The sequence below is a fragment of the Dendrobium catenatum genome, unplaced genomic scaffold (genome assembly GCF_001605985.2).
Source record: "Dendrobium catenatum unplaced genomic scaffold, ASM160598v2 fragScaff_scaffold_1608, whole genome shotgun sequence".
In the NCBI taxonomy this organism is placed as follows: domain Eukaryota; kingdom Viridiplantae; phylum Streptophyta; class Magnoliopsida; order Asparagales; family Orchidaceae; genus Dendrobium; species Dendrobium catenatum.
The window spans coordinates 6,658,041-6,673,337 of NW_021320070.1; the positions used below are offsets into that span (position 1 = coordinate 6,658,041).

Genomic DNA, 15,297 nt, shown 5'->3' on the forward strand with positions numbered 1-15,297 from the left:
TAATTCATCCCAATCAATATCATTAAATACTTTAATGCTGTATTTGAAGTCTTCTTAACTATCAACGACTCGCCTTTATATATTAGAAAATTCAACATACAACCCCTTAAGTGTTCCTTAATGATGAAATTACTTGCCATGCTTATAAAGAAATTAACATTTGGTTGGATATGAGGTAAATCAACTTTCCAATCAATCTCTATAATCTACCGTCATCCACAAGAGGGCTTCTTTTGTTCCTATTTTAATCGCTGGATTCATGAGAGCGTGAGCTGGTTTACATTGAAGCATTTAAGTTTCTTACATATCGAATTGTATTTCTTCACCTCGTGAACAGGCAAATTTGTGTTTGCTTTCATGTGGTGGATAAGCCATTATGGGCCTCTTTTCACGATAATATTTTGATGTTACACACCTATTGGCGCAGTTCATTTTGCAAACATATGACATTTGAGTATTTGACTGACATATGCGCGACGTTACAATGTTCAATTATTTTCGTGTAATTTTGTGTTTGATGAACATGCCTATTTCAACTAGATTTGATTTGTATTGCTTTGTGACGTCTGCATGGGAGCCAAAACTTAGTGGGGTAGATCCGAATTTTAGTAGATTTCCTCTCCATTTCTAGGGTGTCACAAAAAAGCGGCTTTTAACATTATGGGATGGATCTGATTATGAATCCTCTCATTTTAATTGGGTCGGGTTTGGTGTAAGCTACACATCACTTGAATCAATTCAGCCCTCTGAACTCTAATATATTACTGTTTGTATTTTTATTAGGTCTGATGGTATAAGGCAGTTCCCTTTTGTGATCTTAATAACTATTTAACATGGTCATATTATTTCTATAAATCTTTAGTATGACATAATATTGTGTCCCACTGTGGATTAAATGAACCTATTAGCTGTTGTGTTTTAAAAAACTTAGCTTACTCACATTGTATGTTTAGCAGGTCAGAAAAATGCGTTGTGAAGATCATTATGAAATGCGGGAGTATTACATTGACGTGCTCAAAGAGGAGGAAGAACAAAATGCACACATATACAAACGCCCATATCCACTCTACCCTTCGAAAGCGGGGTTGAAACCAAGCTTTATGAAGGACACTATATCAAGGTAGCTCAATTTCTTCTTCAAATAATCATCTTTGTAATTATCTGTTCTTATTGCACAGTTACTTTTATTTTAATTGTCTAATTATTCAGGTGATATTGGTCTCATTTATCCTTTTCTTAATCTGCTAACTTTTCACAATGGGTATTCTGATGCAGGACTAGAATGTTTTAATTGCATGCGATAAGAATTTGCACGATCTCTTGAATAAAACAATTAAGATTAGAACTTTTAGCAATCAAAACGACGAAAGAAAACAAGAGAGGGGTACCTACGTTAAGGCAAAGCCACTTGCCAAACGCTTGAATTATCAAATAAATTAGAATCTCAATAGTAAGCAAATGTAATAACTTTCAATAAAATCCCTAGTCTAACAATAAGATAGTAACATAGAAGGTGCACTCAATCTTACGTTTACTAAGCTTTAAGTAGAAGGCAAAATATGTCTCCTTGTGACTGGCACCACCTACAAGATTAAGGGATTAGGAAAATAAATGAAAAGGGGAAGAAGATCACCTTTGGGTAGGTTTGTAGACGATTTGCCATTGGGCGCCGATAAGTTGATCGTCGATGGCTTCCGATAGCGTGAAAATAATACAGTCCACGTACTCTTCGATGGAACAGTCAACTTCCGGATTGAAGTCGAAGAAGGTGGAGTGTAGGATATTAACGTATCCTTGCTCGTCGTAAGCAAACCCATGGTTAAGCTCCAGATCGGCCATTCATTGGCTTTAGAAGGAGGGTGTGTAGATCAAAGATCAATGTCAATCCTTCGAAGCTCCGCTAGAGAGAGAAGTTTCTCTCAAATTGAAGTGGAGAGGAGGGTGGGGTGGCCGGCCAAGAGAGGAGGGGGAGAGATTTTATTTGGATCCAAATTGGTAAAGGGAAAAGGGTTTCCATACAATGCTTCCAATTAATCCCTATGTTTGGGAATAATTAAAGAAGAGAGAGGGGGCATGGGCGGCAGCAAGAAAGAGGAGGTTAGGGGATTTTGTTTCCAAAACTCAATATTTGATTTTGGAAAGTAATAAGGAGGTGTGGGGGCTTAGGAAATTTCGGCCAAGAGGGGCTTGAAGGTTTGAATTAATTCCAAAAGGGGGAGATGAGTTTTGGAAATAAATCCATGGGAATTAAAGGGGTAGGGGCCGGCGGCTTGATAGTCTAGGGAGGTGATTGTGGGGAATAATTTGGGTTGCTAATTTGGGATTTAGAGATTAGAAAAGTTTTAATTAATGCCCAATTAATTTGAAATTCAAATGGGGTTTAATTTAGAATTTTTCCTAAAATAGAATTCCTAAATTAGGAAAGAATTTCAAATTTAAATAATTTTGAATTTTGAAATTAAAACTTCCTAAATTAAGAGTGGATGCATATGGAAGGTATTCAAGGGGGAGTTGGGTTGTGGAGGGAAGAGAGGGGAGGTGGGAGTGGCTGACGGCTATGTTGGGTGCTTATGGGGATTTCGGTGAAGGGGAGGTGGTGGGGTGAAGCCGGCGGGTAGATGGGGGGAACTCGGTGACCGATGGCCTAGGGGTTTGGTGCAACCTTAGGCTGGCAGCTAGAAGAAGAAGAGAAAGAAAATTCGATAAAAGAAAAAATCATGAGCCCGACCTTCTCCAAGGTTGGTGGGTGATTTAAATTCTCTCTCCAAGGGACCTCGCTCCAATCTCTCAAGCTCTCATAAGAACTCAAACATGGGGAAATTTTTTTATCATTCAATCATTAACATGAAAAGAAACAAGAGGGCTATATATAGCATCGTACAAATGACTCAAGAAAATAAAAAGACGACGATGACCTCTGGGCTTACATACGACATCCCTTAAGTAAAGGGTAAAAATGGAAACACTAATAAAGCAAATACAACATAACAAAATAATAAAGAAAATACATAATATGACTCATAAGTACATCGACTCAATAGTGGCCGTAGATCGACAGCCACATCTCTGATAAACTTTTCAAGCTCTGATGTCCCCATCATATTCGCTCTTATATTCGGAGGCTATTTTTGAAGTTAAGTTACGATTTATTGTCTAGCGAATCATTAGTTCATTATGAGAAAAAAAAATTTCAACATTTGCTATTAAAATTAGGAAGCACATCATTATGGTGAATGGAGGCGCACGTTCAACCTTGTTTGTTGCCATATATTACAATGTTGAAGAATGCACGTTGGTTCGACAGGCCCACATGAAATGTGGACGACTTTATCAACAAGGGGTGGACAGCTGCGGCATTAACTGTAGGAGGAATTTGTAGGCCATGTGTGGAAGAAGAAGAACTGTAGCTGTCGGCCTGACCAAAACTGGAAACTAGTGTCCCATTGATCCATGGCTTCTTAGCAAAAATAACAGGAAAGGAAATTGGTTGCCCATATTCAAGGATCACTCAGCAAATATTTTTTTTTCTTGTAATTATATCTTTTTGTAAAGTTGTTTAGGTTCCTAGAATGATCTAGTCAGCTCTAAGTATAAAAATTCTTTGAATGTATGACAAAACAACCAGGCTTGTAGCCATTATTCTATTTTCTAGATGGTATCTAAACTCTAGGTTAGGGTCCTAATTTCAGACCTATTTTCTTAGACTTTTCTACCTCAATTATTGTTAAATTCTTCTCCATGTCTAAGAGTTTCGACTTCTCCATAAGAAAGCTAATCATCATGAATGGTGGAACCAAATCAATCCAGTCAAAGGAGAACTCTTGGGGTTATAAACGTCATATCATATGAATGAAAAAAATTATCTAAAGTAGGCCCAAATTGTAAAGACCTTTTTGAAAGGTATATATATAAAGTAGGCCCTTTTGTTACTTTTCCTCGATTTGTATTCCTATATCTCATTTATCTTTTATTAAAAAGGAGAAAAAATATCTTAAGCCTAAAGATCTTATACATGCTTTGAGGCACATATATTCTTGGATGATGGTCTCTTCGTCAGATTCATCATAAGCAGGGGGATCCTCTTTATAAAAATTGCTTCAAATTCCATGTTAGATCTCTGAGCTCTCTTCCTTACCATTTAAATCAAATCCCTTGCCATAAAAAAACATTGAAATTAAACGAAGTAATAATATTTTCATGCTTAGAATATTTATTAATATATCCTCCACGTAGTTTGCTAAGGATGATAAATTTAAATTTGAGCAATTCTCATAAAAATTTTGTATCATATCAAGTGTATCTATATGTTCACGGAAAAAAACAAAACAAAAATCTCATGTTAGTAAGGATGTGACATGTGCCTTTTGATGAGCTTCTTAGCTTGATTGCGATGACACCATTATGTTTATAGTTATGGCCAAAGACCAGATGTTCCTTAATGGCTAAGTCTATAGGTCGTGAGCTATGAGACATTGATTGGACAGGAAGCCCTCTTTTAGCTAAAATTTTAGAAGCGGCCATCTCTTTAAGCACGCAACTTTGTTTTTGGGCAAGCTTTTTCTTTCTTTTATTTTTTCCACTTCTTGTCATTTTTAATTATGTGTTAAAATTGATATTGAGTTTTGTTAGATTTGCTAATATATGTATTGCATGAGATTTCGATTGTGTGCAATTTTAAGGCAAACATTAATTTGTGTTTGATGGAGCCATCGTCAACTCAAAATAAAAATTAATAGTTTTTTTTTAGATAAAAACAAAGATTACTTCCGAGTTAGTTTTTGAGTTGAGCTGAGCTAAGTCTCATAATTTTAAATAATGTTTTCTAAATTCTTAAATGGATTTTATATGGGTATATATGTACATGTATGTAGATATTTATGAAATATAAATATATTTTTATATTGTATACTTATGTCATATTTTTGAATGTGTATATATGATGAAGACGTGCATACAAATAAGATCAAATTAATTTTGAGTCAGCCATCCTTGAGTCTACATGAATTGATTTCGAGTATGAGTCAGTTAAAATTCTAGGGATTATTGAACAAGTTTTGAGTTTCAAATAAAATTTCCACCTATATGCATGACTTTTGTGGGCATAAGTTTCCGCGTATAAATTTCTCATTTAGAGCCATAAATCTTTCGTCAAAATTGAATTTTAACTTATTTTTTAAAATTTTCATAAAAGATGGTGAATAATTATTTATGATTTTTAGTTTGCATTTAAAATTTTTTACTTGTTTGGTGCTTTGTTTTCTACATTGCTTGTTAGATTTGCATTAGAGAGCTTGACAATAAAACATCCAACTTCATTTTTGCATTGTTTGACTATTGTCTCTCAATTATATAGGATGACCGATTTTTCTTTAATTTTTTTCTCTTTATCTTATTATCACCCCATCTGATTTTCTAACTCTATTTTCTCACCCCCACTATCTTATCTCCTTGTCACTCTCTCTCTCTCCCCTTGTGCATTTTCCCTCTTCGCATCACTTGTTTCTCTCTTCATAATTCTCGCTCAATGCCTTTTCTCTCACTCTCTCTTAGCGTCTCTCTTCCCAACCTTCTATTTATTTATGCTCATTTACCCAAGTCCCTTTCCCTTTTTTAATCAATTTCTCTATACTCTTCTAAAATCCCGTACATCCGTACACATTGTTTGTATACATGATATTAACTGAATTGTGTTTCTCACCATCATCTCAAAAACACTTCACTCATTGATGTAAAACAATTATGGGAAGATGAGATGCTTAAAGACGTTTGCATGTTTAGTTTTAGAGAACAATAATAAGCAAGATCTCTTGTTGGTTTGAACGATAAAATAAAATATTAAGTGATAAATAGCATTTGTTAAATTACGTGTATAGAAGTTAAGAGCATAAAAATAAATCAATTTAATCCACTTTTGCATTCGTGAATGGTCTCAATAATAAATCCCTTCGTTAACATTAAGACTAGCTAGTACAAGGAACCCTTCACTCAACTCTTCCTATTACTAGGCTTTAGCGGAGGGACCAACAACATCTTTGTGAATCAAAATATAACCACGTTGGAGAAATAAACTAAGAGGCTAAAAAAGTCGGATGTCGAGTTTACCCAAAGATAAGAGAGATGCACACTCTGACAAGATCGTTTGAATGCTGGGGAAGATGTGGGCTGCAACCAAGTGCTTTCTCGCAGCATGGAACAGCCGGGATGTGGTGCAGAAATTCCGATCCACGTAATCTTCAATGGTGGCGTCGATCTCTATGTTAACGTCACGAAAGACGATCTCAAAACGCCCACACGTCCTTGGGAATCAAAGACTAATCTCTGATCAGTAGTTGGATCGACCATGCATAGTTGTCCAGGAGAAAATGTAGAGAGGAGGAGGAGGGGATCGGCCAAGCTAAGTGGAGAAGGAGACAAAAATAAAATCTGAAATTAATTTCAGATTTAGCGAACAATTAGAGATTAATCTCTTCTGAAATTTTGAAATTAGTGGAGATTAGGAGGGAAAGTGGGGAGGGGATTGAATTAATTAGATCCTTAATTTATGAGATCTAATTAATTAAATGGGGGAGCTTAGGTGGCCGGCCAAAGAGGGAGGGGAGTTTAAATAAAATAAAACTGAAATTAATTTCAGTTTTGAGTGAATTTGGAGGGAGACTCAATTTGAAATTGGATTTAAATTTCAAAGGAAGTTATGGGGAGTTAATGGGCAATCAATGGGGGCCCACTAATAGTGGCCGGCGGCTTAGAGAGAGGGAGAGGGAGGTTATAAAATTTGAAATGCAAATCAATTGCAATTAATACATTGAATTAGCATTTATTAGCTTCCACCCTAGCATGGCCTGCGACATCAAGGAGAGGGAGAGGATTGTGGAGAGAATTTAGGGAATTTCCAAAGAGGGATTGTGAATTAGGAAAATTATTATAACCTCCAATTTGTTTGAAATTTAAATTGAAGTCATGAATAAAACTTTCCTAAATAGGAATTTCCAAAATTGGAAAGTTTTGAAATTCAAAATTTGAATTTCAAATTGACTCCAATTTTCCCTCTCAAGCCCAACTAAATTTGGAAGATAACATGATGATAGAGATCATCATCACAATGGAAAAGGGGTCTTGGTGGGGGCGGCGGCAAGAGGAAGATGCGGGTTTGGTTTTGGGTGGATGTGGCTAGGAGCTAGGCCGGCGGGTGGAATTGTGGAGGGGGAATTTGGTGGGGATCAAGGGGTATTTTGGTGGCGGAATGAAAGTGGAGGGAATTCGATGCAAGAAAAAAATTAAAAGAAAATGAAAGATAAGAAAACCGCGAACCTTGGAATCCACCATGATTGACGGGTATTGCTTTTGCCCCACTTGGGCCTCTCCTCTCACGAACTCACGAAGAGATCATCCAAAGAGAGAAAACTTAGAACTTACGAAGAGATCTATAATCACAAGCTAAAAATTTCATATTAATCATCATTAGCCCTTCTCCAAGAAGAGGAGGGACTTGAATAGACAAATACAAGAAGGAAAAAATAAAAGACAACAATGCCCTCGGGGCTTACAAAGAACTAATCCCTTAAGCAAGGGCATAAATGGAAAGACAGAAAATAAATAAATACATCACATATAATTGAAATAAACAAGCGTCATCATAGCCATCGATCATCGGCCACGTCCCTGAGGGAACATTAAGGGTTTGATGTCCGCATCATTCTCCCCGGCTGGGAGAAAACTCGACTCCTTTGAGTGGGTGTCTCAAAGGCTTTTGTAGAGCCGCAAATCAAACTGGATCCAACTCTGTAACTCCTCTTGATCAATCCACGTATCTTCTATCTTTGGTTTACGTCGCCACATTATCAAATAGCTTCTTCGTCCACCCTCTTTTGTGGAAATAAATGTCATCACTTAGAATCAAGTTAATCACTTCCGCTATAGGTATTTTAGGAATATTTGGGAGTGGTGGTAGGCTTGGGTTCTCACAGGGTGGGGTCACACAAGGCTTAATTTGAAGTGAATTTGGGGCTTAAACTCTTGGCCCTCATAGGCTACTAAATCTTTAGGTTAAAAGAGGAATGAACGTTGAATTCTGCAGGCAGATCCAATCATGTAAGCAGTGTCATGGATTATCGTGACTATTATAAATGATCCAGCACTTCTAACATGTAAATTTTTGGACGAATCCGCACAATCAATGAGTTACCAACCTTAATAGTTTTAAAATGTCGTTTTAGAATCAGCATGAAGTTTATACTTATTATTACTCTCTTCAGGTTGGGCGTGCAATTTCCTTATGTAAGCCATGCAGATGTAATGCAGATGTGGATGCCAGAGACTTGGTGCAATAAAGATGGGCATGAATTGTGGGATCACACAAAGTTGTAAATAGAGGAAACTTTGGAAGAAAACAGACTACAAAAACACACACAAACATACTGACTCACAAGCCCACATAGATAGGAATAAAAATAGATCAGTCACAAAATGAGAGGACAAAAAGTTTCCATGTCTAAGGGAACAGGAGTAGGAGCAATAAAGACATCTCTAGCTACCAGGGCATTTTTATAGGTAGTTTCAGTTAGGATTGTAGGTAGTATCCTAGTGGCAACAGTGGTGGTGAGGTAAGTCAATTCAGGAAATACACCTTCTGCTAAATATAAATCTAAATGAACAACTCCAAAAATAGACTCCAATAAAACAAGAGGAGACTTATTGTTCAAATCAGGCTCAGAAACTTTCAGGCTCCTATGACTATCTTTACTAGAATCAGGTTTGGTTATAACCCTAAAGATCAATGGATTTGGGGTGAACTAAGTCGGGGTCTAATTCAGGTAGCAAATTCAACTTACTCAATTCCAATTCGAGATTATCCACGTCGCTATTAGGGTCCGAAATTAAATCAGAATTATTCAGAGTCATCTTAGTAGGAGATACAATTAAATTAGATTCTTCCGACTTTAATTTCAATGTGTTCAAGGTCAGACCAGCTTCTTCCAAGATCAAATTAATATCGTCCAGGCAGACCTTATCCAAAGAGATATCATTGATGAGATGAGGATCTGGATGGGTTAAGGTATCTAGATTTAAAGGTCCTATATCTCCTAAATCAGGGTTTAAGTCAGACAGGGAGTCTAATTCAATCACTTCAGTTTCATCCTCAAAGAAATCTTCGTTATCAGTGATATTATTAGCGTCCACGAAATGGATGCACTCAGTCTCAGGTTCCGGGGACCTTTTCTTTTTAATGTCTTTCTTTATTATAATCATACTTGCAGGGTCAAGGGGTGAGGAGGCTAAAGGTTGACGGGGATGGCTAGGAGTCGGCCCAAGTGGGGAGTCATATGAGACCGATCCAACAGAAGACCCAATAGAGGGTTGGCCTTGAAGGTTTGGTGAGGACCTACAGGGTGGGGCAGCAACCCTGATGTTACTAAAGGATGGGTGACCATAAGTAGGGGAAAGGTATTTTAATCCAAGTTCTCGTCTCATGTTTTTCCAATCAGAGCTAGGGTATTTGCCCCGAGGCTCTTTTTGATCTTCTAACCTCATCCAAAATTGGAGAGCACTACCGCTCAGGTGTGACCTAGCAATGCTAAACTGGCGAGAATCAGGGATTTCATGCGATTCAAAATAATCATCTAATTGTCTAACCCATTCCCTAAAGTAGTATGGGTCCAAGGAACCATCAAAGGTGGGTAGCCGGTCATGTGACTCTAAGTAAGGTCGTTGTGGCTTAAACTCAGGTCTAGGTTGATAAGCAGAGTGGGGCACATAATTCGAGTGGGGATAGTCAACAGGTTTCTCCATCATGATTCTAGTCACAGTGCCCACTAGGTTAACGATCTCATCTAATCTCTTTTGGAGTCTTATCGGGTCCATTGGGAAGCGTCAAGTGACACTCAAAGATGTTTGGGTGTAAGGGACGTCATTGAGGCACTAAGTAGGCTCACTTAAATTCACTGAAGGGTGCAAAAATTGTTTGGACAACAAGCTACACTAGTGGGTTAAGTAACCTAGGCACTTACGAAGGTTGTTAGGTTGCGGACATCACCTAAACACACTGAATTGCTCACAAAAAAGGCACCAACAGCAGCATAAAAAGTCAGGACAGCAAACTAAACAATGGTCTAGGTTGTCTAAATGTTATAGGGATACCACTAGGGTGAGGGCAGCACCTAGTCACTCTAAAACTATACTCCTAAAGGCTCCAAAGAGTGCAGGAATTAATAGGGCAGCAAACTAATATGATGGACGAAGTTATCTAAGCAAATTGGGTGGACTCTAGAGTGTGGACAGCAAGTGAATACTACCTAAAACTCACCCAAAAGGCTACTAATAGATGCAGAAATTTAGTGGACAGCAAATTAAGTCAAATGTCTAAGTGGCCTAGACTAATATGGATGTTATGGTGATGATGGAAGCACTTAAACAGTGAAATATGCTTATGTAAGATGAAGAAACTACTGCAGAATTTTCTGGACAGCAAAAGGAAAACAACAAATAAACTATCTAGATGATGTTATGCATGCAAACGACTAAGGACAAGTTAAAGTAAACTCCTAGGATGCATCTAGCACATGTAAAGCATGCTAGCCATGCTCTGATACCAAGATGATGTAAAACAATCATGGGAAGATGAGATGCTTAAAGACGTTTGCACGTTTAGTTTTCGAGAGCAATAATAAGAAAGATCTCATGTTGGTTTGAACGATAAAATAAAATATTAAAGTGATAAATAGTGTTGGTTAAATTACGTGCATAGAAGTTAAGAGCATAAAAATCAATCAATTTAATCCACTTTTGCATTTGTGAATGGTCTCAACAATAAATCCCTTCATTAACATTAAGACTAGCTACTACAAGAAACCCTTCACTCAACTCTTCATATTACTAGGCTTTAGCGGAGGGACCAACAACATCTTTGTGAATCAAAATATAACCACGTTGGAGAAATAAACTAAGAGGCTAAAAGAGTCGGATGTCGAGTTTACCCAAAGATAAGAGAGATGCACACTCTGACAAGATCGTTTGAATGCTGGGGAAGATGTGGGCAGCAACCAAGAGCTTTCCCGCAGCATGAAACAGCCGGGAAGTGGTGCAGAAATTCTGATCCACGTAATCTTCAATGGTGGCGTCGATCTCTATGTTGACGTCACGAAAGACGATCTCAAAATGCCCTCACGTCCTTGGGAATCTCTGATCAATAGTCGGATAAACCATGCATAGTTGTCCAGGAGAAAATTTAGAGAGGGGGAGGAGGGGATCGGCCAAGCTAAGTGGAGAAGGAGACAAAAATAAAATTTGAAATTAATTTCAGATTTAGCGAATAATTAGAGATTAATCTCTTCTGAAATTTGAATTTGAAATTAGCGGAGATTAGGAGGGAAAGTGGGGAGGGGATTGAATTAATTAGATCCTTAATTTATAGGATCTAATTAATTAAATGGGGGAGCTTAGGTGGCCGGCCAAAGAGGGAGAGAGGGAGGGGAGTTTAAATAAAAAAAAAAACAGAAATTAATTTCAGTTTTGAGTGAATTTGGAGGGAGACTCAATTTGAAATTGGATTTAAATTTCAAATGAGGTTATGGGGAGTTAATGGGCAATCAATGGGGGCCCACTAATAGTGGCCGGCGGCATAGAGAGATGGAGAGGGAGGTTATCAAATTTGAAATCCAAATCAATTGCAATTAATACATTGAATTAGCATTAATTGGCTTCCACCCTAGCATGGCCGACGACATCAAGGAGAGGGAGAGGATTGTGGAGAGATTTAGGGAATTTCCAAAGAGGGATTGTGGATTAGGAAAATTATTATAAACTCCAATTTGTTTGAAATTTAAATTGAAGTCATGAATAAAACTTTCCTAAATAGGAATTTCCAAAATTGGAAAGTTTTGAAATTCAAAATTTGAATTTCAAATTGACTCCAATTTTTCCTCTCAAGCCCAACTAAATTTGGAAGAAAGCATATGATGATTGAGATCATAATCACAATGGAAAAGGGGTCTTGGTGGGGGCAGTGGCAAGAGGAAGATGCGGGTTTGGTTCTGTGTGGAGGTGGCTAGGAGCTAGGCCGGCGGGTGGAATTGTGGAGGTGGAATTTGGTGGGGATCAAGGGGTATTTTGGTGGCGGAATGAAAGTGGAGGGAATTCGATATACAAGAAGAGAAAAATAAAAGACAACAATGCCCTCGGGGCTTACAAAGAACTAATCCCTTAAGCAAGGGCATAAATGAAAAAAAGGCATAAATAAATAAATACATCACATATAATTGAAATAAACAAGGCGTCATCATAGCCGTCGATCATCGGCCACGTCCCTGAGGGAACATTAAGGGTCTGATGTCCGCATCACTCATCTTTACATCCCACTCTATGCTAGTTTGTTAATTTTCCTCACAGTCATGATTATTTGATTCTTTTTTACTATAATGATCCTTATGCAATTATAACTTATTTTCCCTTTTTTTTCATAAGCCTTTCAATGTTACTAATATTGCCAACTTTTAAAAATTGGAGGCAACTATTAAAGTTTTAAATATCCCTTTGTCACTTGATGTACATATTTAAAAATTAGTTAAAGCCCCACACTTTAATATTGAGAAAACACTGTAAGGTATACAAATATTAGTACTATCTATAAGAAATTTAATTATGAGATGATTTATGACATTTTCAGTCCAATATTATAAACAAAGAGCATACCAAGATTGTAAGCAAGTAAAGTTTATTTTCTATGAACCTAGAGAGGTTTGATGCATGTATTTAGTAAAAATTAATTTAAATAATTGATATGAAATTCCTACAAGCTTGATAAATTATTATCTATAGATCTTGGAAGTATATAAACACTGAACTACATATAAACGATGATGATTCCTAAAAGATTGGATTGTATTCTTTGATTTTTTATAAATTTATTCCTTGTGTGAACTTTTGTTCGATATTATATCTTTATTTTGTTCCTTTGGTATTCTTTTTTATATCATTTGCATTTGGTTCTTCTATTACGGGACTTTCGGTTTCCTTACGTTCTCTTTGTTTTGGGACTTCTAGATTTCCCGGTTTCGGTGATCATTTTGTTATAATTATGTCTCATGCGGATGCTAGTAGCTTCTGTTATGGCACCGTGACTTGTGTGATTTTGTTGTTCTCTCAGCTTCCTGATAAGGCTTTTGGCTTATCTTCTTTTTGTTTTTAATTTTAAAATTATGGAGGCTTTATGATTATGACGAGTATGTGAGTTTGTGGCATGTATAACTTATTCTACTCTAATTTTACTTTTATCCAATTAATTTTTGGTTTGATTTAATTGCTTTTAACCTTCTTTTAGTGCAATGCTTGGTGTTATTATTTGATAATTTCTTAAACATATATTTTTTCTATTTCTAATTTTTGCTGTTGGTTCAAACATGATATTTAGTTATGTCAAATGTGGTACAATCTAATTTTTTATTGAGGATGTACCTTGGTGTATGCTTTTCGCTAATGATATTCTTCTTGTTGGTAAGACTAGAGAGGGAGTTGAAAGTAAACTTGAATTATGGAGGTCAACATTAGAGACTAAAGGCTTTCGCTTGAGTAGATTTAAAACGGAATATATGGAGTGTAATTTTAATAGTAATAGACCTAGTGATGTGAAACAATCTCATGCGAAAGTGATTTGCTTAAAGAAATTTGCACGTTTAGATTTAGAGGCAATAATAAGCAAGATCTTATGCAGAATTTGAACGATAAGTTAAATATTAAAGTGATAAAATAGCTTAGGTCTAAACACATGCGAGAGGTTGAGATCATTAAATATTCAACTAAATCTTACTTTGCATACATGAGTGGTTTCAACGAGAAATTCCAATACTAACAATAAGATTAGTTGCTATAAGAAGATCCCTCACACAACTCTTCATATTACTAGGCTTTTAGCGGAGAAGTATTAACATGATCGTCATGAATTTACTAGACCACAATTGAGAGGCACTTTGAAGATAAAAGAGTCGGGGAAAGAGTTTACCCAAAGAAGAGAGATTGCGAAGCTCCCCGTTTGATCACCAAGGCACTGGATGAAGAGCAACTAGCAATGTCAAGGCTTGGACACATTTAGGAAGGTGATCATTGACTCCTTGGACAGCATGGCAGCAAAAGATGGCTACCAAAATGATTGGACAGCAACTGGAGATGTGTAGGCTGCAGCACTTGATGGTTGAAAACCCCCTTTTGGCCTTTAAAATACTTCTAACAGCAGTTTGACAGCAACTTAAAGCAATGGGACAGCATTTTGTCCCGTCAAAGGAGGCTTAGGCAGCAATACAGGCCTACTGGAGAAGGCAGAGCATCATTACTATGCTGCTGTAATCCACGGCAGCATCCAGGAATTGTGCTCCTCTACAGGTAGGAGGCTTAGGGGAGAAAAGGCTTGGGAAGTGGCCGGCCATGGCTGCAGGGAAACACAGGAACTCCATCTCAGAACTCTCCGTCAGGGCTGATGGGATCAATTCAAACCCAATAGGAATTAATTGGATTTAATTAAGGAGTTAATTGGGTGAGGGGGAAAGGAGATAAGAGGGAAAATCTGTATTTTAATTTCAAATTTTCATTAAGGGGAATTGTTAATTTGAATTTCAAATTAACACAATTAAGGGAATAAATGGGGCCGGCGGTCATTAAGGGATTTATTAGGGGTTTAATTGTTGCTTAGGTGGCAAAGTGGAGAGAGAAGGGTGAGAGCTTTGTGTAGAAAAACTGAAATAAATTTCAGTTTTAATTGGGATGGGAGGGAGTTTAATTGAAATCAATTTTAGATTTCAAAATTTGGAGGGGTGCATTGATGGCAATCAATGGGGAGCCCAATGAGGGGGCCGGCGGTATGGAGAGAGAGAGAGGGAGTTAGGGAGAGAGGGAGAAGGGTTTCCAAACATGAATGATGATTAGGAAAATTTTAAATAAATCCAAATTAATTTAATTTATAATTTGAAGTCATTCAAAAAATTTCCATAATTGGAATTTCCAAATTTGGGAAGAATTTGAATTTTGAAATTCAAATTCCAATGAGAACTAGGGAATGGGGATATGGGGAAGTGGTGGAGAGGGAAGAGGCCGGCGGAACTAGGGTGGGCGGCGGGTAGGGGCTCCAATGATGGCGACGTTAGTGAGAGGTTTGGCTCCTTTCAACTATTGGTCGTTGCTTGCGGGAGATTGTGGTGGAGAAGAAGAATGTTGCTTGAAGAGGGGAGAAAGGAGATGCACAAGAATATACGAGAAAGGTAGAGATAACTAACGAACTCACACAGAGATCGTAAGAACCGCGAACCTCGGACTCTT

At 37.3% G+C, this 15,297-nt stretch overlaps 1 protein-coding gene across 9 annotated transcripts in view; it reads left to right on the plus strand.

The window, feature by feature from the left end:
• LOC110106390 (ATP-dependent DNA helicase homolog RECG, chloroplastic) overlaps positions 1-15,297 on the plus strand; it is a 108,654-nt gene that overhangs the window by 23,164 nt on the left and 70,193 nt on the right. For all 9 annotated transcript variants that reach the window (XM_028700949.1, XM_028700945.1, XM_020836282.2 and 6 more), the window contains one exon: positions 957-1,120. In XM_028700949.1, coding sequence (XP_028556782.1) covers positions 957-1,120 — 164 coding nt within the window. The remainder of the gene's footprint in view (positions 1-956; positions 1,121-15,297) is intronic.